The 27215-nt window shown below is 39.5% G+C and overlaps 1 protein-coding gene across 9 annotated transcripts in view; it reads right to left on the minus strand.

Moving 5' to 3' along the window:
- Positions 1-27215, minus strand: part of GPM6B (glycoprotein M6B) — a 137683-nt gene that overhangs the window by 107487 nt on the left and 2981 nt on the right. The window contains exon 1 of one of the 9 annotated variants that reach the window (XM_043537847.1): positions 18662-18971. The exons of 6 other annotated variants lie outside the window; for them this stretch is intronic. In XM_043537847.1, the coding sequence (XP_043393782.1) occupies positions 18662-18680 (19 nt within the window). In that variant the 5' untranslated portion in view covers positions 18681-18971. Of the gene's footprint in view, positions 1-2247; positions 2315-18661; positions 18972-27215 lie in introns of those variants that run through there. 2 more of the 9 variants (XM_043537845.1, XM_027822595.3) reach the window with 2 other exon arrangements.

A 27215-nucleotide genomic window follows, 5' to 3' on the forward strand; every position in this document is an offset into this window, starting at 1 on the left:
GAAACAGATATTTAGGCTTACATTTATTTAATGTATAATTTATAATTAATAAATAATACCCAGCATATATGGAGCATTCTTCATCAGTAGATCTCAAAATGCTATACAAACCAGGTCCAGAGTGCTCCATAGACCCACCCCAAAGCACAAATTTAAAGAGACTCCATCCTTCTTTCCAGTGACAAAATTTAGTTATCCCCTTCCTGTGCCATGCCACTTTTCCCACATACCTTCCTCTGACACATCCTTTCCCATTTCTTCTGCAAACGCCCTACCCTGTGAGGTTTCCTCATTCCTCTCCCTACTTCCCTGCCGAATTCATTCACTCACTCAGCTACTCTGACTCCCCTCCTGATACACAGGGATTAGCACCAACTCCATGTAGCAGATGTTGTTCTTCCCCACCTCAGCTGCTGGATCCAATTTCCTTCAAAGTGCGATTCACAGGGGCATGAGCACCAGTGTCACTTTGCTAGCCTGAGCCAGTGGCTGCTGGCTCCCCTCCAGAATCTAAATTATTAGATTAAAGGGTCAGAAGGCCACCATCCCAACTGATCAGGCTATCATGAACTGCTGGGGGGAGGGGGGTCAGTGCCAGTCACTGTTCCAAGCACCCAGTCAAAGTCCTCGTAAAAGAGACAGGATGCTGGGGAGCTCCCAGAGGTGTGGTTCTCCTCCCTAAATTTATGATAGTCGGTCTTGAGCCATTGGATCCATGCTCTGCATTGGTCACTAGTTCATTGAATCCCCAACACTGCCAGCTTCTCCACTATTTCTTGGTAGACATGGTCATTTCTGGAATTCTTACTGAAGCTGAACGTCTTGCTTGTCTCACACCAGAAATTTACCGCAATCTGACTGTCATCCAGTGACCCACTAGCACAAAGAACTTCCTGTCACTGGTCATAACTAATGCAGACAACGGTTCAATCTGCTTCCAGTTCAGTGGTCAGAATAAAATGGAAGAGTTAAACACTGAGCAGCTGTACTTGAACCAGGAGGGTTCCTTCTGTTTCCTCGACATCAACTGGGTAGTCTGGGATAGAAAGGCCAACAAACTGTGGCCCACAGGATTGTGGGATAATATTGGCAGACTCGCGGGCATGAGTCTGGTGACCTGACTGCGAACTGCATCCACGCTACAAAATGATAGTGTTTGGACCCAAGTCCCAGTGAGACTTAGGCTTAGACCCCTCCCCTTGGCCAGGTCCTAGAGAGCATTTACTGGCCCAAGAGAAAGATGTGTGTGGGCGGGGGGGGGGGGGTGGAATTGGGCTCAAACTGGAGTCTGAGCCCAGGCTTATGTTGTAGTGCAGACAAACCACATGTGGACCAAGGGCGGGTGCTTTTGACAAGACAGGTGTTGAAGAATTTCTCTATCAGTATGTCTCAAAACATCCAAGTTTCAGAAATTTCAGTTACATCTGCCAAAGTCCAGGACACCATGAGATTGTGATTTGCCTGGGCAAGTCACAAAGGCAATAGTTCTCGAATTTCACAAACATATGGACTCACAAGTGAATCCTCCATGCCCCAAATCATGATAGAAGGGGGTGGGGGGAAGGAAGGAATGAGGGTTGGTAGATGAGATGAAAGTCTCAGAGTCAGATTTTCACAGGGACTGAACTCCCCACACAACTCCAATTAAAATGAGTGGGAGCTGAATGCACTCAGCACTTCTGAAAAAAACAGGTCCTAAGGCTCTGTAACTTCCAAACGTAGATAACTATTGGGGGTTAAAGGAGGGAGGGAAGAGAGGAAGAACACAATCACAGGGGATAGAAATTATTGGGAAGCAGCTTTCAGTGGATAGAGGGAGGCCAAAGGTGCACTCGGGGAATAAATGAGAAAGCTGGTCTTTCACAGGGAAGAATGAAGATGATGGAGAGTACCAAGAATAAGCTGTAGCCAGGGCTCCTGGTAGCAGAAGCCCTTACATCTCAGGAGTCCAAACAGCTTCCAAGCAGTACCTCCTGGGAACCTGAGTTGTCCAGGGACAGGCACAGAAGTTTTACTTAGAATTGATAGCTGAGTTGCTGAAGAGCAAGACAACGTTTCTTCTCTCCACCCTCATTTGCTCCATATCCCACTTTGTTCTTCAGGTCCCCCCTAGCACCACGGATTTATGCCCTCTATGGATATACAGGAGCTACTTTTTTGAAAGCTTCGAAAATAGAGTAGTTTCAACGCTCAATGAGAACATGTTGTATTATTTACAAAAATAAAAACAAATCATCATGCACTTACCCCAAAGCAACCTCTTCTGTAATATGCTTTGCATTTTTGCATCACCTTCCATCTGGGATCTGAGAGCATTTTACAGATACTGATGAATTAAGATTCACAGCATTCCTGTGAAGTGTATAAATAGGTAGGTATGTTTCTCAGTTTTACAATATAGTGAAAATGACACACCAAAGGTCACAGAGTGAAGAGTCAGGAACAGAACCCAAATCTGACTCCAAATTACATAAATAGCAGTGTTTTGTCCACTAGACCATGTTCCTGAATTGACACCTCTGCATTCCACTGAATTCAATAAGCCCACTCCAGTGAAAATAGTTTTGTGAAAAATGTGGAAGTGCATCAGAATGCATCTGGGGGACCCATTTCATCCGCCCTTCCTGACTAGAATATTAAGTAATGACAAACAACTTTTCAGTATTTGTAGAAATCACTCTATCAACAGTTATGATCAAATTGTATTTTACATGCTTGTTATGCGTAACAAAGGTCAATTTTAGCTGTTAATTATCTTATTAAAAGATATATTCTTTGTCATAGCTAGAACTTTGAATATTAAGTATCAAATGTAGACAATTGTGTGTGTTCTCTTAAAGGTTGAAATTTGAGATACAGGAAGAGTCTAATTACTGTGTGTTCTTGAAAATTCCATCTTGACTAAATGGACATTTGAAAGATTTTTTTAAATTTCAAAATCTCTGCAATTTACCCACCAAAATCTTCAAATGAACATATTTTGTGTTGGTATATAGAAAGGGAAATGGTAGCTGTCATAAATATAAAAGGAAGGGTAACCACCTTTCTGTAAACAGTGCTATAAAATCCCTCCTGGCCAGAGGCAAAATCCTTTCACCTGTAAAGGGTTAAGAAGCTAAGGTAACCCCGCTGGCACCTGACCCAAAATGGCCAATGAGGGGACAAGATTCTTTCAAATCTGGAGCGGGGGGTGGGGGGAAGGGAACAAAGGGTTTGGGCTGTCTGGGTGATGCTTTTGCTGGGAACAGATCAGGAATGCAAGCCTTACAACTCCTGTAAAGTTAGTAAGTAATCTAGCTAGAAAATGTGTTAGATTTTCTTTTGTTTAATGGCTTGTAAAATAAGCTGTGTTGGAGGGAATGTATATTCCTGTTTTTGTGTCTTTTTGTAACTTAAGGTTTTGCCTAGAGGGATTCTCTACGTTTTGAATCTGATTACCCTGTAAAGTATTTACCATCCTGATTTTACAGAGGTGATTCTTTTACCTTTTCTTTAAATAAAATTCTTCTTTTAAGAACCTGATTGATTTTTCATTGTTCTTAAGATCCAAGGGTTTGGGTCTGTGTTCACCTGTACAAATTGGTGAGGATTATCATCAAGCCTTCCCAGGAAAGGCAGTGAAGGGCTTGGGGGGGATATTTTGGGGGAAGACGTCTCCAAGTGGTCTCTTTCCCTGTTCTTTGTTTAAAACGCTTGGTGGTGGCAGCATACTGTTCAAGGACAAGGCAAAGTTTGTACCTTGGGGAAGTTTTTAACCTAAACTGGTAAGAATAAGCTTAGGGGGTCTTTCATGCAGGTCCTCACATCTGTACCCTAGAGTTCAGAGTGGTGAAGGAACCTTGACAGTAGCTCAGGAACGCAATTCTCTCCTTTAAAATTCTACAACAATCCAACTGTTTTCTGAAAACCCCCTTTAGAAAAGGTTGGTACTTCCAAAACTTTGGTAACAAAAAACCCACCTTTACCTATTCAAAAAAATCTCTTGTAGTCTCACTGAAATGTAACATCAACTTCTTACATTTTTAAGATAAGCCTCTTAAACGCCTACCATACTTTAGCATTAAACAATTTCATGTCCCTTGCAGACTAGAAAGCTTATAGGATGGTTTTGGGTTTCACAGATTACTGACCCAACCCTTCACATAAAAATTCAATTAAACTGGGCCTCTATATAATTACTTGCATGTAAATTGGGTTTTAAACTTTCTTTAATCTAAGCAAACTAATGCTCTTTAGAACCCCCTCATGAGAGTCAACTCTGCAAGTAAGCTTCTTACCCTCAAAACACCGTGTGGGTTTCACACAAACCATCTTAGGCTTCAGTCCATGTATATATACTCTGTACAGGTCTCTGAAGAACAAGAGAGCTCTGAGCTCAGGTCTTCTCTGTCCTCCCACCCCAATTCCCAACATCCCAGTGGACATCAACCAAAGACATTAAAGGTATAGAATCTTCAAGAAAGAAGATTTCAATGAAGTGTATCAAATTTGCTCACCACCTCTACATAGGAATATAGCTTCTAGAGAGCACAAAAGTCATACAGGTTTTATGGCTTGTCTTGATATATTCCTAGTGAGAAATTCAGCAATAGCTTGGAAGTCTTCCTATTCCTTAGTATTCTTTATCTGTGAAGAAGCAGCTAACATATTCATGGTAATCAACTGAAAGAAAATACATTTTAAAGATGTAGAAGTCGCATACTTTAAGAGAATCAAGTGAATACCTTAACCTTTTAAAACCATGGATATAAATTTTAAATGAAGCCATTTTTGAATCTATGTTATTTTTACTTTATTTATATTATTTGCTGTAATATGTGTATTACAGTTGTATCAAGGAGGCCCAGTCAGGATTGGGCCCCAGCTGTCATGGGTGATATACAGACTCAAGAAAAAGTCCCTGCCCAAAGTGTTTACAGGCTAAAGGCCCTGATTCTGTGAACACGCATGCATGTGGTTACCCCTCATTCTCACAGGTAGTTCCACTGTCTTCACACGTGTACATGTACAAGACAGAAGGGGGTAGAAGGGAAGACAAAAGTGACAGTGATAGGAACGCAAGGTTGCATATGTTAGCTAAGTGTATTGTTGCTTTCTAGTTATAAAAATACATGTCCATAGCAGAAAAAAATGCCATGTCTGATAATCTAATTTTTAAGCTTTATAATACTTAAAGAGGAGTAAGTGTGACCTTTTTCTGTTTCGTTATTGCCTTTTTCTGTTTATTTTTCTAGCAATAAAAAAAAAAAGACATTATAAAAAGCCTACCTCTCCTTTAAAGAAGCCTGACAACCACTACATCACAGACAGCAGCTTTGCGATACCAGCTGTTTTGTGGCATTTTAAATAAAATGTAACTATTCTGTGCCAGCAAGCTGGTGTATGTATGTTCATAGTAGCTCTGCATGGAGGAGCTTCACAACTTCAAATACAAAAATAAAAATGTTATTCACACATAGTACATATGTGCATGCACACACACTTATCTGAAAGTTTGAGAATCGGTGAAGGTGTGATATATAAAAAAACTGTATATATGACTGGAAGCAAATATTGCCTAGAAAGGCTGCAATGAAAAGAATGATATGCACTTTAAACTTAAAATTCTCCCCAAATGGTTTAGCTTTGCATTTGCTTAATACAGGTTTTTGGGATTGCTTAGGTATGGTGGGTTTGTCTACCCCCCAAAAAAGAAGAAAAAAGAAAAAAGGGAGAAGAGGTACAACTACTAGAGCACAATTGACTTACTTTTAATCATTTTTGGAAAACAATCATTTTAATAAATTTTGCAGTTTTGCTAGAACCACTATGCTTTCAGTCTTTTATTAATAAAATTGTCAGAATACCATTGTTGTCCAGTACTACTGAAAATATTGTATTTTTGGTGACAACAGAATATTAATTATTAAAGAATCCCTAACAGAGTGACCAGAATATTTACACACTAAACACTAGGTTAGGAGAATGTGCTGTGAACAATCAAATTCTGTTGTCATCACCGGAAAACTTAGCATGTCTCTGAAGCCACCAAGATGTCCCAATAAAGCTTTGTCTACATAAGGAAATACAAACCACTCCCACTGATAAGGCACCAAGAGTCTCCAGCAATTTTGTCACCAAAATTACATATAACTAACTATAGAACAGGTGATAACTCTGGTGGGAATTTTCTGATAAAATTCCCTAGAGCAACTCAGTTTTTGTAGTTTCCAAAACACGTACACAAACACAAAAAAAAACAAAACACATCAGTGTGCTTATTTCACAGTATTGTATGATTAATTCCACTTTTCAATTTTGTGTACAGAATGTCAAAGGAAGTTTGCAATTTAGTTTCCAAATTCAGCACATAAATACTACTTCTAATTTTTTTCTATTACATTAGTGCCTAATATGTGGCCCTGATCCTGCCAGCAGTTCTGTGTGGTCAGACCTCAGGGCCTGCATGGAGCCCCCCGCAAGCCATAATGTCAGGATCCAGACCATAGATCCATAACAAAGTAATTTTTGCACTGTAGTAATCCCTTTAACATCTTAGCAAAGGACAGATGTTATGGCATAACCCAACCGAATACCCATTTTTATTTTGTTTACAGCTTTGGGGAAGGAGGAAGAGGAAGAGAGGCTTGTACACAATAGTCAGTGTCTATTAAATGCACTAACGTATGGCTGAACAAGACCTAGTTTAGCCCCCTAGGCCTGTCTGACCCGCTAACTAAACCAATCCTCTTTTTCTGTTAGTACAAAGTTTATAACCTGAAAAAAACAGAGTTAAGACAACAGTAAATGTGATATCTACATCACTTTGGGAGAACTAATTTCCTTGCCTGCATTACTAGAAAAGTTTTCTGTAAAATTTAGACACATACTAATAAGTCAAATACATAGAACACAGCATTTAACCAATATAACTTTTAGTTTTAATGATTCCTCAGTAGTGAATGCATGCCTTTATTAACTAAAGATATTGTACACATTTGGGTGTGCAATAAACTTATAGTAAAGTATCTTGTTTTTTGCAGAGGGAATGAGTGTGGGAAAAAGCACTGACTATCTGGGGAATTGCAACTACACATTGCTACACTGTGTCAAAAATGAAAGAGGGGAAAAAAAGTTTCCTGCTGGCTGTCTAAATCACACACTAAGTATTTTCACTCACTGGAAAACAAGCTAAAATCTGTTTTCTTCCCAAATCCGCCTTCACCAATACACCTTCTGAATGCTACTGAAGGATTTTAATTAGGCTGTCTGTTTAGTTTCACTGCCTTGACAGAAAGATAAAGATGCGCTGCCTTAAAATAAATGTTTTGGAAGAAAATATCAAACTTCACCTAGAATTTCACCCATACACTTGGCTAGATTCACCAGAGTTTGTGCTGTCTTATGCACATGCTGATGTAAGCCCTGGTGGAGATTGCCAATGGCATAAAGTTCACCAGGGAGACAAGTAGTGTGGTGTGAAGCTGTCCCAACCTAGTCCCTGCCAAAGCAGGAGTAAGGGCCTAGCACCATCCAGGAAATGAGAAGCATGGGTTGCAGCGTTGCCAACTCTTGCAATTTTATCACTAGTCTCAGTTGGCGTTTGTGAAAGCCCCAGCCTCTGGAGCCATGTAAATATGTGAGAACCTCAGTTTCCATTAAAAAAAAAAAAGTACCTTTCTATCCATTCCAGCAGAAATGCTTTAAAAAAAAAATGTAAAATGAGAGCACTCTCAGAGTCACAACCCAGAAGGGATGTAAAAAGAGCCCAAAATGTATTTCAAAAAGTTTAACCCAATCTCATGATTTTTGGAGCCTAACTCACGAGTTTGGAGTTTGACACTTCTATGGCTGGGAAGGCAATGTAGTCAGGGCAGGCCCGGAACGCGCCCATTCAGTGCTTCCTGACAGAGGTTCTATCAGGCTCCAGCAGGACTTATTTTCTGCTAAGGAGACAGATTTATGAGAAAAAATGAAGGGTATATCAATACTTGCTCTACGTTAGGGTATATCCACGCAGGAGGCCAAGGGGACTCACTGGCAATACATGTTAGTGACACCATCCTGTAGCAACTTTTGTGAATAGGTACCCTGTTTTCTTCTGTTTGTACAGCTCCTACTGCAATGGGTCCATAACCTAGGGCTTCTAGGTGCTACAGTAATACAAATAAATAAAGTATGAAGAGTGAAAATACCACCACATTTTAGTCTATCACAGGGGTGAGCAAACTTTTTGGGCCGAGGGCCACACCTGGGTGGGGAAACTGTATGCAAGGCTGGGGCAAGGTGTTGGGGTGGGGAGGGAGTGCGGAGTGCAGGAACGAGCTCAGGGCAAGGGATTGGGGCAGAGGAGGGGTGCGGAGTGCAGGAGGGGGCTCAGGGTAGGGGTGCAGGGTGCAACAGGGGGCTCAGGGCAGGGAGTTGGGGTGCAGAAGGGGTGCAAGGCGCAGGCAGGGGGCTTAGGGCAGGGAGTTGTGGGGTGGGGGTGCAAGAGGGGTTCGGGTTCCGGCCCGATGCCACTTACCTAAAGCGGCTCTTGGGTGGCAGCAGCGCACACTGGGGCCAGGGCAGGCTCCCTGCCTGCCCCGGCCCTGGCCCCACACGTCGGTGCTCCAGGAAGTGGCCGGAACCACGTCCCTGCGTGGCCCCTGGGGGAAGGGAGGGACACAGGGCTCCGCGCACTGCACTTGCCGCACCTCCACGTACCTCCCCCGAAGCTCCCATTGGCCACAGTTCCCCGTTTCCGGCCAATGGGTGCTGCGGGGGGCGGTGCCTGGCGGCAAGGGCAATGGTGGTGCCCAGGGACGTGGTGCCGGTGCAGGGCCTGCAGCACCACAGGGGTGGGCAATCCTGCGGGACGGATCCAAAGCCCTGAGGGGCTGGATTCAGCACATGGGCTGCAGTTTGCCCACCTCTGGTCTATCAACCTTGAAACATCCAATAAAAAATTGGAGGTCTTGACTGTAGACACAGAATGAATGAAACAGGAAATATTAGTTGTGTGTAGTCAGAATCCAGTGCCCTTTTAAAAAAAAAAATGTATTTTATCTTTGACAGGCAGAAGGGTATCGAACTGCAGAGGAGCCTTGTCTTTAAAAATGTGATGTTATTGTACAACCCATGCTCTGTCCCCTCCTTTGGAAAACCATTAAGTGAGAGGGATGTATTCTGGCTGATTTCTCCAACATCTGAGAAAGAACACATCTGCAAATTTGTAAGACAGCTATTGATACTATCTTAAAATATAGAACTGGTTTCATTTTACTGCTGGAATATTTAATTCAATAGGAGATAACGAACATGGCAAAAATGTACATCTCCACTCCCCCTCTACCCAAAATCTGGTTCCCATTTTCTTATTATAGAGGATTTTGAAATATATAAAAGTTATAATAGAAAAGAACGGCCTAAAAATTTTGTTCATCTGCTTGTCTGAAAAAAATGTCCTCTACTGTTTGTTCTTCTGCCAACATCAACTTCTTAACTGCTGTAAAAATAAACAATACCGATAAAAACAAAGCATTTGTTCCAGCAGAGAACACAGATTAAGGCCTTAATATGCTGCGGCACAGTAATCAGGACAAGTCAACTACAGATATCGCAATATAGTGTTGGGAAGAGAGCTTAGAAAGCCATTCCTTTAAGGCTATATCTATACGTACAGCACTACAGAGGCGCAGCAGTACCGATACATAATACAGATACCAAGGCATAATAAAACCACCTCTTCCACTGACGTAGCACTGTGCTCATGAGTGCTTATGTCGGTGTAATTTACCTTGCTTAGGGGGTGGAATATTCACACCCCTGAGCGACATACATTTTGCTGACATAAAATATGTTTACTCTACAGCCTAAGTGTTTAGATGAAGCATTTTAAACACAATCTGAGTACATTTTAAACACAGCCAAGGAGCTCTAGACATCTTTAAGACGTAAAACAAATGTACTTTTACAACTTGAACAATGTAAAGTTTAGTCATACTTTTGACATTGTAATCTAATGACATGTATTAGTAAAGCTAAACACTGCCATGCAATTTCCAAATGGAACTATTTGCACAGAATGAACAGGGAGAAGGCAAGATATGAATATTCAGTGGTTACTGCTCCGGTAATTAAATTATCAGTTGTAATTTTGTAAATTTTTTAACAGCTTCAATCTAAACTGCATACACACTTCCTTTGTATTATACATATGAAACCATGCAGTGTAAGGATATAGCCATCCAGGAATTCTCATGATATCATTAGTCAGGATTGGACATTCAGTAGTTGGACATTAGAACTCCAATAGGTAACATCTTTGTGCTACACTATTGCACAGTAGCTTTTTTATTAGATCTTCCATTGCTGTTTTTATGAAGCTTCTATGCAGCAGTGTAAAAGGGAAGTGTTCTTTGAAGAGTGTACTTTCCATAGCACTTGCAAATAGGTAGTTAATATACTAATATGTCAAGCTAATGCCTCAAATAATCAGTGTAAGAGGAGCACTCAGTACATTTATGGTGCAACTTACCTTTTCATCTTTCACTTTCTGGCTCCCATACTCCAGGCTTTCCGCAGATCACCAGCTTTAACACCATGCTATAGGCCAACTAGAGTGGTTACCCACCTGATTTTTACCCGGACAGTCCGGTTTTCGGCTTCTGTGTCTGGATGCCATTTAGGGTTGCCAGGTACACAGGGACCTGGGAACCCTAAAGTAGTGTCTAGAGGCACTCTGTTGTGCTATGTAAACACAAAGAGTCCCTGCCCTGAAGAGTTTAGTTTATTACTATTATATTTAAGCCTACCAGTCTCTGACATATTACCTTGAATATTTCAAGGCAACTGTCTGGAGAAATGCATATTTAGGTTATTTAGAGACTAGTGAAAAGAGGGAAAAGACAAAAATTTTAATTTGATTTCATGTGTTTGCCCTTTCAGTTTTTTTATATAAAAAAATTACATGTCACTTTATGGAAAGTTTCTGCAGTTTGTGTTTTCCCCTGGATGGACTGAAACAAATTTAATTGTGTAGTCATGACTGAATAACTACCAAGCAGCTGAATTTGCCAAAATAATGCTTTTCTGCTGCATTAATCAGACTTCTTGTTTTTGTGCTACTTTCTCTTTTTTTTTTTTTTTTTTTAAATTGAGGCATAATTACATCACCTTCTTCAAACAGGGGGAAGAATGGTCCATTCCATAAAAGGGGAGCCTGGGCTGTGGAAGACCTGGTTCAGTTCCTGCCACACAACACAAATGTCATGTGTAACCCTGGGCAAATCAGTCTCTCTGTGCCTTCATTCCCCATCTGTAAAATGGGGATAATAGCACTGCCCTGCCTCACAGGAGTGTTGGGGTTGGGGGATAAAATACTTTAAAGATTGTGAGGTGCTCAGATACTGCAGTGATGTGGGGCCATATAAATAGATAAAAGTCTTATAGATGTCAAATAAGACATTTAGTAAATGTGAACATTAAATGTTTTGTTTCCAAGATAGCACTGTCACTACTCTTTTTCTCCCAGACTTTGGATTAAGGTTATGAATTACGTAACTTCCACCCCTCCTTTCCCCTCTTCTGATATTGAGAGTAGGCGGGAAACATAAAAGGGTTAAGAATACAAAGAACATGATGATTTGCAGCTGCTTTGTATGTAATATTATGTTGCTCTCCTGCAGATAGGCACATGTTCATATAAATACAAACATACAGTTTCCTCTGCATGGAAGCTATTGTCTGGCTATGCAGTAATTCACTGAGGTCACACTTTTTTACTATCTTAGCCACTCAATTGTACTGCCTCACAGTCTTCTAAAACCTTAGCCTGTACAGTTTCTTGTAGTCACAGCCATATTTGCCATTGACAGTGTCTTATCACAGGATATTGATCTTCAGTTTTGGACAGGCAGTAGATGGAGAAGGGAGAATTCCCACACCTGTATTTTAGTAACTACTCTTCATTGCCAGGCTGAGATGCTGGTATCACAATCATCACTAAAACTGAATTCATAGTGAAATGTGGTGGCATTTAAATAGCATCAGTAGCCAGAAATGCATTTTATCATGTTTTAGCTGACCAGGAGGTTGCACTTCTTCCTGTCCGACAGACGCGGTCTCTGCAAAAGTCAAGCCTGAAGACTACAAATGCAATCTTGTTTTGCTTAGTATTGACAAGTGATACCATGAAGAATCTCCAGATGATAAAATGTGAGACAACCTTTATTCTAAACAACCCAGGGTGTGGACAACAGATGACCCTGGTGCACTCTGCCTGATAGTGAATCTAATTCAAAAGTTCTTATCTTGATCATCAAGGCCTTTAAGGAGCTTTAGTGTGGCTTATCTCAGAAACCACCTTTCTCTCCTTGACCATGACCTACCAAGAAAGCTGTGCTCCATGCAGAAACTGTTGTTAATGATACCTTGGATGAAGCTTGGAAGAGTTCCGTCCTTCTGGGTAGCTGACCCTCTGCTACTATCCACCCCATAAGAGATTAAAGTGACCAAGGCATTTTGCACTTTCAGAACAAAAGACCATATTAGCTCTTTATATTCATTATATTATATTCATATTAGCTTCCCAATAATAACTTATTATAATATATTATAACTATATATTATAAATAATAAAGTCATTATGCAAGGTAACCTATTTCCCCTTGTTTTTTCCTACCCCTCCCCCCCCAACTGTTCCTCAGACGTTCTTGTTAAACCCTGGATTTGTGCTGAAAATGGCCCACCTTGATTATCATACACATTGTAAGGTGATCACTTTGAATAAGCTATTACCAGCAGGAGAGTGGGGTGGGGGAAGAGAAAACCTTTTGAAGTGATAAACACCCATTTTTTCATGGTCTGTGTGTATAAAAAATCCTCACTGCATTTTCCACTTTATGCATCCGACGAAGTGAGCTGTAGCTCACGAAAGCTTATGCTCAAATAAATTGGTTAGTCTCTAAGGTGCCACAAGTACTCCTTTTCTTCTTGGGGATGGTAGGTGTGTCACTTTCTGGCCTTCAGGGATCAGCTAAAGCTGTATTTTCTCCCCAGAAGTGTGTGTATAAGACATTCTCACTTAGAATGGCGCAAAGTGGTGGATTCTCCATCAGTGACCATTGTTAAATCTAGATTGTATTTTTTTCTAAAAGGATATGATCTAGGAATTCTATTGAGGAAGACTATTGCCTGTGATACATCGAGTCAGACTAGGTGATCACAATAGTCCCTTCTGGCCTTGGAATCTATTAATCTGTGAAGCAAGGCATGACGATTAGTCCTCAAACTCGTTGTTTTTATAATTTTGGATGTCCTTAGTGATAGATGTGCTATAAACAAACAACCAAGCATATAATATTTTAATGGAAACACTTTGTCAAACACAGATACACCACTGCACAAAAACACAATTTTTCTGCTGGTATGAGTTATTGACTAGGGCTTTCTTCTAAAAACAAAATTTGCATGCCATGGTGGCATCCATCTTTATAGGTAATCAAAGCACTTTTTAAACCAATGGACCAACACAGATCATTGAGAGTGGAAACATCTGGAAATTTTATGCTGGTTCAGACCGAAAACAGTTCCTCTTTCCCAGTCCCATTATGCTTTATAGTTTTACCCCACATAGTCATTTCTCCTCAAACTCCCATAAACCAACTGGTAATTTAATCCCTAAAATATCATAGCTGATGTTTTAAATTCCAGCTATTCCCTCCGTAGTGCACAAATCAAAACTAACTCAGTGGCTTACCATCAACTTTTCATGAAATCGTGCCTCAGGCTTACCTTTTGCACATATGGTGTGAGTTTGCACTAGGAAACTTTGGCATTTCTCAAATGTTTATAATGGCAGTTGTTCCCTCGTGGAAAAATTGCAGCAGTTCCAACAAGCTTTGTTTTTCCCTATTAGCTATTGTGACCGTAAATGTGAAACCAGGAATGTACTAACTGGAGATAATTTAAGGAAATGTGTAACTATCAGTACTATATACCAATTAATTTGAGGTCACATTACTGTTAGGATAAGAACTGGCCTCCTGCCTCCCGAATGACTGCTGTACCTCTGATCTAAATCCTCTCTTCACAACCAATCTCTTAGCTCAAGCCAAGAGAGAACTCCAGAGTAATTAAAATTAACCTGTATTCCTTCAGAAGAGCCTGCTTTGAGTTAGGGCATTACTATTCACTTTGTCAGGGTTTTGGTTCGGTAACTATCTTTTTTCCAAAACCCAGTTGCTTTGAAAAGTTTGGTTTGTGTAACACCCTATGGAATAGTACCTCTTTTAGAAAGTATATGAAACTAAACATTTCTGTGGAGAAAGTACAGTTTTAGCTGACCGCAGAAGACCAGCAAGTATCCAGCAGGGTGCTGTAATGGGTATGGTATCAGTAAAGCTTGTTGGCGATGCCATTATGACATCCGAACCCCAAATCAGGTTACCATGAGGCATGGGGAGGTGCAGGTGATTAATCCACACCAACCCCTGCTCAGCCAGGGCCACCTCCTGTCTTCAGACAGATTCCTTGAGATAGGAGGGGAAGGAAGAGGAACGAGAGACAGGGACCAGGCCTTGGGGGGGTGGGGGATGGGAAGAGGTGGAGTAGGGAGCACAGGTTTGTGGTGTGGTTACCAGCAATTAGAAAGGTGGCAACCCTAACACTACTATAGTATAAAGTAATAACAAAAAATTTACACTTTCGTAGCTTTAGAGATGGAAGAACCTGGAAATTGTACCTCAGAATACCCTGAGTTCTAAAGTTTCAAGAATTTAAAAGTGAGTTCAAGGACAGAAAAGAGAAACAAAACATTTTTCTCCTTTAATTTTTTTTTTAAAGTTTCAAAATATTTTGCAACATCTGAAATTGGTTGGAGGGTTATTTTGTAATTTATTATGCACGCATCATAAAAAGTATCTGGGCACATTATATAGTTATTATCAATATTTGAATCATACTAAAATCAGAGTTGTTGAGTAACAGCAACTCACAATAGGGAAAAAAATCAAGCCACTTTTATGCAGGTGCCTAACGTAGGCATCCAAATTGGAAAGTTTCAGCCCATGGCCCTGATACAGAAACTTGGTAAAGTGTGAAGATTCAGTACCTGCATAGCATCCTACTGAAGTCAACAGTATGTCCATCTGTGCATATCACGTTGCTGGATCAAGGTCTTTTAGTTTTAAAACCAACGTAAGAATGATCATTAAATCAAATAAAGTAGTACTTTTCACTTTTTTTTCTGACTACATGTTTTACTTCAATTTCCTGGACCAATAGAGAGCTGGCAGAAATCTAATCAAGAACTTTGGCAAAAAATATAGAATTCTTTATTACACTAATATCTCAGTGTGTCATCCAATGACTATTAAAATCTCCCTATAACAGAAAATAAATGGAATTGCACAACACAAAATGAATGCAAAACACAAATGTTAAAAGCAACGAAGAGTACGTAGTGAAAAGATATTTTTGGTCAAGATATCAATCACAGACTCATTAAATATGAACGGCTTATTTTATTTATCCTAGTAAGTGACTGAACATAAGTGACGAAAATAAGTGAAAATTCCTACTGCTCAGTAACTAGAAATGATTGAGGTTTCACAGACATAAGTGAAGACACAGAAGGAAGACTTACCGTTTGCAAAAGATCACCTTCTTAAAAGTTAACTTCCCCCATTACCATAGGACTTTTTGCACAAATATACAGTAACAAGAGAAGTTTGTAAACATATTCAGAACACCTCTGACCCTTTAAAAACTTCTTCCCAGTTGGTTGAAAACAGGTGAACATCATATGTGCATCTGATAAACTTTAGTCATGACTGCTATACCTGAATACTTGCAATTAATCCTTTCTAAAAAAATGGAATAGCCTTAACTTGTACCACAGCCCACACTATTCTCAATTAGCCGCTATAAGGAATTCAGCCCACCTTTATGGTAATGATCTTATATTTACATTTCCTCAAACAGATCCCAGAGAACATCTGAAACTTTACTAACAGGCTGGGGTAGGGGATTGCTTCAATCATCCAGCAACGATACAGAGCCATCTCTGGGGTTAACCACTTGCAACTTTTCATAACAGTATCGGACAGGAAGCGGAGAATACTGTGTCACAAAGTAGTACTTGTCCACTAGGTCAACATTCTAAACATCTGTATTCTTCATTCATGAAACAGGCATAAACTGGATAGGCTATTTGCGACTGTAGTTTGGGATGAGGCACCCAAGTAAGATAGAGCTACAACCTTCCACCTGAGAACACGAGTTGATTTTTCTTGTTAATGAGCACAATAGTTTAAAAAATTGAGTGAAACAGTAACTGTACCTTTACAGTTTGAGACAAATGCTTCTTCAAGGCTTGCAGCTGACTTCCAATGCTTAGCACCTTTTTTGTTACCCCTGACATGGACACAGTGATGCGAAGGACCACATTAGTCACATTTCATCAATATTTTCAGACAAAACATCACACAATATGATAATTTCTGGGATACTTGTACTTCCAGATATGGAGATACAAACATACAATTAGGTGAAGAGCTGATTTTTCCTAGATCCCAAAAAGACAGTTGATTCTCCACGCTTCTTTGGTTTAATCATCTGCTTCTAACGGAATACCCTTTACCTTCTTTCATGTTCACTGGGGAATGCTTCAGTGAAGCACTGAGTCTTGTTGCAAGAGTCCCTACATTATTTTGGAGAGAACTCTAGAGCTTGGGGACTTGTGCTTTTCTCTGTTAGTCACAGTGTACTGGACGAGTATAAAGGCCTTGGTGTTCTTCAAAAGAGAGTCAGTCCTACAGAAAGTATGGACCTGTCTTATTAAGGTATCTGTAACAGAACCAGGTAGTGATTGCATTAGAGAACAGAGAGGCCCAGCTCTACAGATCACCCCACTTAAAAGGCTGTGTGCTGCATTAAGCACTAGCTGCAGCTCCCTTGTGAATTTATAGGTGAACCAAGTACAGAGTATTGCAATAATCTAGCCTGGAGGAAAGGAAAATATGGACCACACTGTAGCCAGTTTCTTGTCTGACAGGCAGCCAGGACAGAAAGCGGACTTCTGACGGTCATTGAGCACCCAAGGTCAGTAACTGAGTCTAGCAAGGCCTCAAGGCTGAACACTATCTTAACTACTAATGGGTAAATGCCTTCAGTTGAACCCAATCCCTCACAGTTTCTATCTACCATCAAAGACCAAGCATCACTTTGGTTTTTCCTGGGCTCAGCTTCAACCAGCTCTTCTTCAATCTCCTCCCTGCGCTGAGGTGACTGGGAGATGACAGTGTCAACACTGTATGAAAGGGACACACAGAGTTTTGTGCCACCAACATATTGCTGGTACAGGAGATATCGTGAAATGACCTGGGCTATCACTTGTACATTAATTTAAAATAAGAGCAATGCAAGGATTAAACCCTGGTACTCCACCATGTTGGGAGGAGAAGCAGCTGCCCATTGTGAATCTGTCAGACCCTTTAACTCCCCAAATACAAGTAAGGAGCTTTAACATTTGGATAAGAAGTCTATTTTATACAAGCTCACTTTGCTTGTCACATCAAGTCATTCTAGATTTAAAATTATGGGGGAAAGAGAGGCCACAGAATGAACAAACAAGAACTTGTGCAATATCTGCCTTGCAAGTAATAAGGGTCCCTGTCATAATACATATAAATCAAACCACCTAGCTTTAAAAAGTGTGCCTATGCTACCCTAGCAAGAGTCTTTTTATCTCTCTCTCATATCTCTCTATCTATCAATGATTTTAGGCCAAATTCAATTAACCTGCACTTCAACACTTACCAACAGCATATGTCTAGTCAGACTAGTCTGTGATTCAGATCATGTGTGCAGCTTGTCACTCCCACAAGCATACAGAAGTAAATAAATTTTACATTTCCCCCCCTATTCTCAACTTCCCGTGTACACTTATCTGTATAACAATGAAGGATTAAGCATCAATAGGGATCTTTAAAAAGTATGATAGCTGAAGAGAAATTAAGCTGGCATGATGCCATTTTTGAAACCCTAAGCTCTACATGATGTTGGACAGACAGGGAAGAACACTCCAGGCCCGGAAAAAATAGACTCTTGTTGTGAACAAATAAACGAATAAAAAAAAAGTATTCTTCCCCCCTCCTTGTCTTCCGACAAAAATATGTTTTTCAAACAGATAGCAAACTCTGTAATCAATAGGAGTTCTGTGATGGAACCACTGAGAGCTCTAGTGATATAAACTGAACAGATGTATTACTAATACAATTCTAGATTTCTTTCTAAGAGGATAGATGAACTTCAAAATGCAGTTCGTCATCTTAGATCTGTCATAAAATCAGCCTATGTACCTACAGGCATCAACAAATCAAGGAATTGCCACAATACTTACCAAAGAGCTAAACTATGCATGAAACAAGATAGTTTCCATCCACAGTGGAAACATTTCAGAATACAGTAAGAAAAAGTAGACATACTTCTAGTCTACATTACCACTGTCTTGCCTGCATTTCCCTGACACATAATTATAAAACCAAACAAAGTTACCATACAATACATACATTTTCAGAAGTCAGTTTATAACATCAGATGTGACCTTCATGTTGCCCTTGGTAGTAACATTTAATACTCCTTATGTTCTCTGCTTCCCAACTGCCACAGAAACCGATAAACCCAAAGTCTAACTTACTTCCAACAATTCTTCCCATTTTCAGACAACTCTCTTCACCACTTCTTTTTTAAACCTGTTTCTCCCACATTTCTCATATTATATTTCCTTTATCTAAAAAGGAAAGAATCCTCTCCCAAAATATATAAAAGAGCTGATAATACATCTCAGTAGCCTTTAAAGCAGTTACACTTATAAACATGCATATGCATATATTTGCAACTTTCAGCATGCACATGTCAGCCAAATGGCATCAGATCTGAAGTTTTGCCTGCTCCCAGCTACTACAAGTGAGTGTCATAAGCAGCAATGTGGTGTACAGGAACAGCAGTGGCTCTTGGCCCATACCACCGTGAGAAGAATTTCTGAAGTGCGTGTCCAGGCCCTGACAAGGAGTGGTCCAAGGGAGGGACGAGAAATTAAGCCTGGATGGGTTTGGGAATTTAAAGGGGTAAATACACTAAACAGCCTGGAAGGGAAGAGGAATGAGAGAAAAGAACAATCTTTCCTGGGTTTATTGCAGCACAAGCAGGTGCCATTAAAATCTAAGTCTGAAGTGAAGAGATGGCCAATACTGAAGTAGGAAAATCATTGCTAATATTGGCAAAAAGAAAAGGAGCACTAGTGGCACCTTAGAGACTAACCAATTCTCTAAGGTGCCACAAGTACTCCTTTTCTTTTTGTGAATACAGACTAACACGGCTGCTACTCTGAAACCATTGCTAATATTGGTTACTTTCATTTATGCTGGATGTTAGATTACAATAAAGATTAAAAAGAAGCCTTCTCTCCACTATATTCAGTGTTTGCTTACATAAACATCTTGTTTAAATTGAGCATGTATCAGTTTTAGTACCTGGTAGCTGTTTGGAGAGCAGGCTATATAGATTTAGCTGTTCTTATCCGGATTAGTTTCCAGGAGTCTGACAGTGTAAATCAAACGAGTTCCCATGCATTGGTCTTGGCAATAACACTATTGTCACAGTCTGAACGTGTAGAGTGCTAAGTATTACGTAGGTCATTGTCACAGGCCCACAGCCTGCAAGAAGATGCGCTAGTGCAGACCCCACTGCTTGCACCAAATCTTAATGACTCCATGCACTATAACTAGTCTTCTTTCTTTAGTGCATATCACAAAAATAAAGAGTAGGTAGATCAAGAACAGTATTTAATTCTCCACAAGTTATACCCATCCTCCATTTGGCAAACTGATTTTGTTATTGTATTTCTGATAAATGTGGCATCTGATTTTACTTTTTCATTCAGGCACAAGCATAATAATTACATCAACACAACCCTGATAACAGAGCATTTTTCAAGTACAGTGACAAACGCAGAAGGCTTATTCTACATGTACAACGTTACATATAAAGATCCAACAATGTTATCCCGCAAAAACAAAGCTGTTTTTTTTTTTAATTTCTCTCACCTACACGGGTGAGTTAAAACAAAAAAGTATTCAGTATAGAGGGAACATTAATCTGCACTGGTTCAGACTTCAATGGGATGCCATGTCAATGCAGGGCTCCACTTTAGCCCATCCTGTTAAAAGATCAGGACCTAGATTACATCAACATTTCACCTTCTTTAACGCTGCTTATGTTCCTTTGAGTAATTAAAAAAAACATTTTCTTTTATATTTGTAGTTCAACAGTGAAGTTAAAACAATCAATTTATCTTCAAAGTACTGAATTTCAAGAGCATCTTCTCTAACTAACATAATACATTAATCCTGAGAGCTGCCAAGCAACTGAAATTCATATTTTTGAGTAAGCAGAAATTGTGCATCTCAGGCACTAAGAATTTGTAAAACATTTATGTAGTCCTCATGAAAATAAGTACAAATATAAAATGTCAATCAAACGATTTTTAAGACAAATATATACAAAAATCTGTGTAAGGGACCACATCGCTTTAAAAATCCATTTCTTTTCTAGTTACCTATCAATTCACAAGGTCTGACTTCCAGCAAGTGCCAAGAGCATCTCAAACACCTAACTAGTTGAAGGAATATAGTTCCCACCTCTATTTAAAGTGAAGTCCTTCCCTAAAATGTGACTGTCTGAGTGACATGCAGCTCCATATTTATTATCTCTCTGTGATTCCAGGTCAAATTTATGCACTTTACTGTTTTTCTAGCAGTCAGTCCTCAATACAGGATCTAGGTGTCAAGTTGGACTCTTTGCTACTCATGAATCATCACCAATAATTAAGAGTCTGCAAGTGAAATTCTGTACTGTTATTAACAGTGGTATCTCACGGTTACAACCCTGTATCTACACCCTGGAGATGCAGGAGCATATGTGAGGGCAGAATTCCAGTTCCACTGGACCTCTTTGCATTTTTAATCAATATTTAAAAACAAACAAGGGTGGGAGTTTAAAAAATTATTTGTGATTATGGGTGTCCAACTTAAGATCTTAAAGAAGTTGGATTTTCAAAAAGTGCTGAGCTCCCACCAGCTAAAAGAGGATGTCTCAAGGACAGCACACACACCGCCCCCAAAATAAATAAATCACAGCCACTTCTGAAAAATCTTGTGCTAAAATATTACAACTAAAGTCAATTAAAACAAAGATATATTAAAAAATCATAATGCCATGAACAAAGTAAAAAATGAGAGAGATGAAAAAGTGATGACTGGTGAAGCATATCATGTGATATAAAGAATAGCAACACACCGTTTGACAGCCTCTGAACCACCATTATGTTTGGAACTATTTTGTAGAACACCTGTTAGTCATGTCGTTCAAGTACAGAAGCCCAAACGTCCTCATATTCATGTAGCTCTTTGCATCATTTGTAAACATTTCTGAGGTTGCCATTTTACCTGTACGCCTCTGTGCCCAAAGTCCCACGTGAAACTGACATGAAGTAATGAGAAGGAGATAGCTGGAGGAGCAAAAATGGGTGAGCACAGGAGTGAGAGAGAGAAAGTGAAGAAGAAGGGGCCAAAGGAGAAAGTAGTCATCACAAAACAATACTGACTTATAACCACGCCTTCTGACCCAAGCAGCCATTTACTGAATAAGACCTATTATTACAAGACCTACTTATACACCACAGTGCTTTAGAAAGTCCCTGTTAACTATCCCATATATACACATTAAGGAGTATCATCAACCTGACATACCAGAAATTACAGGGCCATATCTAATCACATAGGAAGAGGCAACATGGTCTTGTGCAGGGGTGGCCAACCTGTGGCTCCAGAGCCACATGCGGCTCTTCAGAAGTTAATATGCGGCTCCTTGTATAGGCACCAACTCCGGGGCTGGAGCTACAGGTGCCAACTTTCTAATGTGCCGGGGGTTACTCACCGCTCAACCCCTGGCTCTGCCACAGGGCCTGCCCCCACTCCACCCCCACCCCTGAGCCTGCCGTTCCCTTGCTCCTCCCACTCCCCCCCAGAGCCTCCTGCACGCCGTGAACAGCTGATCAGGAAGTGCGGGGATGGAGTGGGAGGCGCTGATCGGTGGGGCTGCCGGCTGGCAGGAGGTGCTGGGAGCGGGGAGGGCGGTGGAGGGGAGAGAGCTGATTGGGGGCTACTGATGTATTGCTGTGGCTCTTTGGCAACGTACATTGGTAAATTCTGGCTCCTTCGGCTCAGGTTGGCCACCTCTGGTCTTGTGCGTAGGGCACAAGACTGAGATGCAGGAGACCTGGGTTCAATTTCTGGTTCTGTCATTGTCCTGCTGTGTGATTTAGACAAGACACTTCACCTTTCCATATGTCTGTTTTCCCTCCCACTTTTTGTCTGTTTTGTGTATTTAATCTGTAAACTTCCCAGGGCATGGACTATGTCTTCCTGGGTGTTTGTACAGTGCCTAGCGTTCAGTTGAAACTGCTGGGTGCTAGTTCAATTGAAACAACAATAATAATAGCAATGTTGTTTGAAGATGTCCCATGCTGTGTCAATAGCTCTTTATAAAGCTTAAGTAATTGTCACCATTTGATTTGTTTAGTGAGCTTCAGACCCAGACCTGTTCCTTTAAACTCCAATTTTCCCCGCCCACCCTAATTGCTTTATAATGAAGTGTCACTAGAGAGCTAGAAGCAGAAGGGAGGGTATTTTGATTCTTATTCTGAGGGCTCAATCTGAAAGGTTCTGAGCATCCTGGCAATGATCCAAGAAAGCACATACGATTCTGCAAGATACTGCACGCTCTGGCAGAATCAAGCCCTATGTGGGTAACTTGAAGCAAACTACTCTACACATCAGCAGTGCATTTTGCTTGGATTCCTTGGCTTTTTTCCAACAGTTTATGATATTACTATTCTGAGCTACTCTTCTGTACCTTATAAATGGGATTTTACTATTGCTTTTGTTGGTTTGCATTTGTTTTTCTCTTTGATTTCTCTCATCCGGGAATAGCAGAACTGAGAAAAGATGGAGGAGAAAAGCAGGGGAATATGTGGCATAATTATTCTTTTCCCTCTTTTTCATCTCCAAATAAAACTATGAAATTAATTTAAGCAGCTTATATATAACTTGCAGTGCTTACAGCTCTAACACCACAAGAAATTTAAAGATTCTGGAGACAGGCCCAAGTGATTCACCAAAAACCTAAGTCTCCTGAAGTTAAGCAAGAATATTACTACTCCAGAAGGTGAAGCAACTGTGTGACATTAAGGGGAGAGGGAATGCCACAGACCCTCACCCAGAGGAATGAAGGAATTATTCTGGGCTGAGGGGTAGCCTGAATGGGGAGAAGTTGTTGACGCGTGGGAGAGGATCACAAGGTGGGGCATTAAGGGCATACACAATTACTGAGGGAGGGAGCAGGGAAGAGCAAACAATGGGTTGGGAAACCCTGCTATTTGGATGGAAAGAATGGACATGGAAAGAAAGTAAATATATTAACAAATGTAGTGCTGATATTAATTTAAACAATATGAAACAGCAAGATTAATAATAAATTATATTAAAAAAATGTAACAAGTTACCTGCTGGCATAAGCAGATGCAACTTCACTGAAGACAATCAGCTTACACATATGGTAATGTGGCCTAATAGGTTTACATTAAATACCACTGACAAAGGCAAAAAATGTGCACCAATGCATACAGACCACATAGGGCTCTATCCACCACTGATGCCCCATCTAAAGGGTGAATTCTCAGGATCTGGTCTCTGAGCCTCGCTGCCATAGGTTTTAAAACGCAGTGTAAAAGTGCACTATGTGAACATATGAAAGTGTGTGAACATAGTGATGTCACCATGCTGATGTGTGTGAACTAAACAGAACAGATCCAACAGGTCATCATACCTGGGTCCTGTTTCAAAATAGCTTTTCTTTCTTTTTTTTTTTTTTTTTTTTTAAAGTCATGACGACTGTTTTAAGATAACTGTTAATACTGAAGCAAAGAGAAATGTTTTTTTAAAAAGGACGATTTGTGTGCCCCTTTTTAACTTTATACAAAATTTCATCTCAGATTCCTTTGGAAGACTTATGACTTTTGATAACTTATAAACAAGAGAAAAACAATAATGTTTGAAGTTACCCTGTTACTAGCATGAATGTAACAAATATGCTTTGTAGAAACATTAAAAACATCTGACTAGAGAAAAGTTTAACTGCTGAAACACTTTCTCTTAAATGCATTAAAAAGGACATCCAGACTTTAATCAAGTTTAAGAATTTACTCAAACATTTATGCCTAATTAGAACCATCTTAGGAAACTGATGACCAAAGCTACCATAGCTTGTCTCTTCAGACAACATAGTCCAAGATGGTTCTATCTTTTTAATAAAGACTGGTAAATACCAGACTGCAAAACTCAGAGGTATCATCATTCACATATGGAATAGCAGATTTCCTAAATTATTCAATCTCACCCTTAACGACAGAGATACAGTCTGTTCACTTGGTAAAACCACCATAGCAATGTAGCATGATGAGAAATGTGAAGAGGACATCCTCTTGTCCACCCCCTTCTCATGCACACAGAGGAAAGATTATAATAAGAAATAAAGTACCTTTTATGATCAAATGAGGTCCAGTGGATTTAGAGCAGCGAAGATGGTACAAGGTTTTAGGATTAATGGACCTTCCCTGAGATGAGATGCAAATTAAACATCAATTTCTTAATTTTAGCATCTATATTAAAATATTGAGAAAGATTTAGAATGGAACGGACCATGGGACCCTGCAATAAAACTTCAACAGCCTTAATGACCAATACTAATCAGATTTTACAATTACTGTGCCACACAAAAGGTTTTAAATCCTGCCTGGACAAAATGTACAGTTGAAAGGAAGAAAGAGGGCTGATTTTCTTTCAGGATTTGCCTCCAGCTGTTTAGAAGAAGAAGAAAGTATAGTTTAAACAGTATTCGAGCCAACCACAGAAATAACAAAATCAAACACATGTGTCTGCCCTTTTCCACTTCAGATCAACTCTAAAGACTCATTACACCGATATTCAATTTAAGAATTCTTTAACAGCTGTATACAGAGTTCTCTAACACATCTCCCGCTTGAGATTGAATGTTGAAATTACTGTCTACTGGAGAATGTTGTTGTTCTTCCCTTTGAATAGTGTATTTCTCTTCTTGGGAAACAAGACCATGACGACACTCTTCATTTCTGTACTCTACAGTCTTCTCTTTAACAAGCTTGCCCTGCCTCACCTCCTTTTCTCATTTGAAATCCAAGGCTGTTTCTCAGAGAGAGAGAGACTTGGCAGAATTTGAAGTTTTCTTTTTAATAATTTTGGATAATATTGGTTTATTTTTAAGCATTTTTTATTTGTATTGATTTAAATGTTCACAATTATGGAAAACTATGGGGGGGGTCAGAATTATTTAATGACAACAGGCTTTGATATTCAAAAAGTTAAAGCTTTATAACCATTAAAACACAATTTGTCAACATCACATGTCAAAACGTACAAAATAAGTGTCCTTAAAATCAAACTCTTATAAGTTCTCAGGCACCATTTTTCTTACTTTGACTAACCATAAATTTCAGTTATTATCAACAGATATATTTTTCATCAGTGTGTATATAAAGTGAAATCAAAGTTCACAGACATTTACTGATAAACATCTAATCCTTCCAAGCCTACATATATACACAACTTTTAGTACTGGGTGAGGAGAGGAGGTGAAAAGAGCAATATAAACATACTGTCCTCAGGAAGCACGATACTGTCCATTCCCAGTTTAGTCTATCATTTATGCAGAACTTTTGGGCTGTTTTTGTTAAAGTTCTGTATTTTTTCTTTGTTTTCAATTTTCATTTATCAAATGACAAAACTAGATCTGAAAAAGTTTGTACCCAATATACATAAATGTGTGTTCTTCCTCTCCCATAAGATGCACAATAGTAGCTGTGCATTTCAGACAGCCAAAAGCCTATAGTGAAAATGTAAATTTTGATAAACACAATGGGTCTGATTTTTCCGAAGTACTGGGTACTCTAGAAACCCAGCGAAGTCAGTGGGAGTTGTAGATTCTTGGCAACTCTGAAAAATCAGACTTAGGAGGTCACAAATTCTAGTCTTCCACAAGAGTTTTGCCTGAGTAAGGACTATTTTAATGGGCCTAATTAGAAACAATCGATCTCAGGACTTTTTGGACTTTCAAAACTATTTTTGCACTTTGATAATGCAGGATGCTGTATTAGTTTTAAAATTACAGTGATGAAGCTCAAACCGATCCTGGTTAATCCCAGACATGATCTGAGAGGTAGTCAAATTAGCCCTAGCCCACATAATGCTGAGGCAACTGTTAGGCAACAGCATGAACAAAATGTTTTATTCACAAAGTAGTGTGGCACCAGCTGACAAGGTATGGTCTGCACAACTCCTCCTTGAAGTATTTCTTGTAAAACCATGTTTAAGTCCCCTTTCCTGTCGTAAATTTACCAAATTAGTTAAATGTTATGTATAATTATGTTATCCGAGTATACTTCTTAAAAAATAAAAAATATTGAAAATGGAGCATTTATAGTTGTAATTGTTAGAAAAATGGTCAGAAATTTTTTCATTTTTGCCAGTGCACTGCCTTTTCCTAATTGTCCGCTTTATAGGTCCTTCTCTCTACATTTTAATTAATATATGTCATATTATTGCAGTCTAGATATTTATTTTAAAATTTTAATGACAAAATTAAGTCTGAAAGTTTTAGACGATTAATACCAAACATTGATTAAATGACATCTTTGCAAAATGAATTATACATCGAGATCTATAATAATTCCTCAATTTCCAATCTCTGTAGCCCTAGTTAATGAAGAAACCCATAACTCTACAATACAAATGACCAAATCTCAAATATATGCCAAGTATACTGATAACCTATACTTTTAGTATTGAAAATAGGTTTCTCATGTTAGTTTCAGTTTAGCTTACAACAATTTCAGGCTTACAGATGACAGAAGAAACTATTTTATTCATATGTATGTATTTCTGTCTAATAAACTGAACCCACCACAAATGTAATCTGATAGTAAACTTCTCTATTTTCTTATTTAAAAGAGAAATGTTTTCCCCCTTCCTTTCAGATTTTTGCTCCCTCAGCTAGCTCTGCAGCAGCAAACTACCAGACACTATTCAAAGATATGCTGA

Source organism: Chelonia mydas, chromosome 1 (genome assembly GCF_015237465.2).
Source record: "Chelonia mydas isolate rCheMyd1 chromosome 1, rCheMyd1.pri.v2, whole genome shotgun sequence".
Taxonomy (NCBI): domain Eukaryota; kingdom Metazoa; phylum Chordata; order Testudines; family Cheloniidae; genus Chelonia; species Chelonia mydas.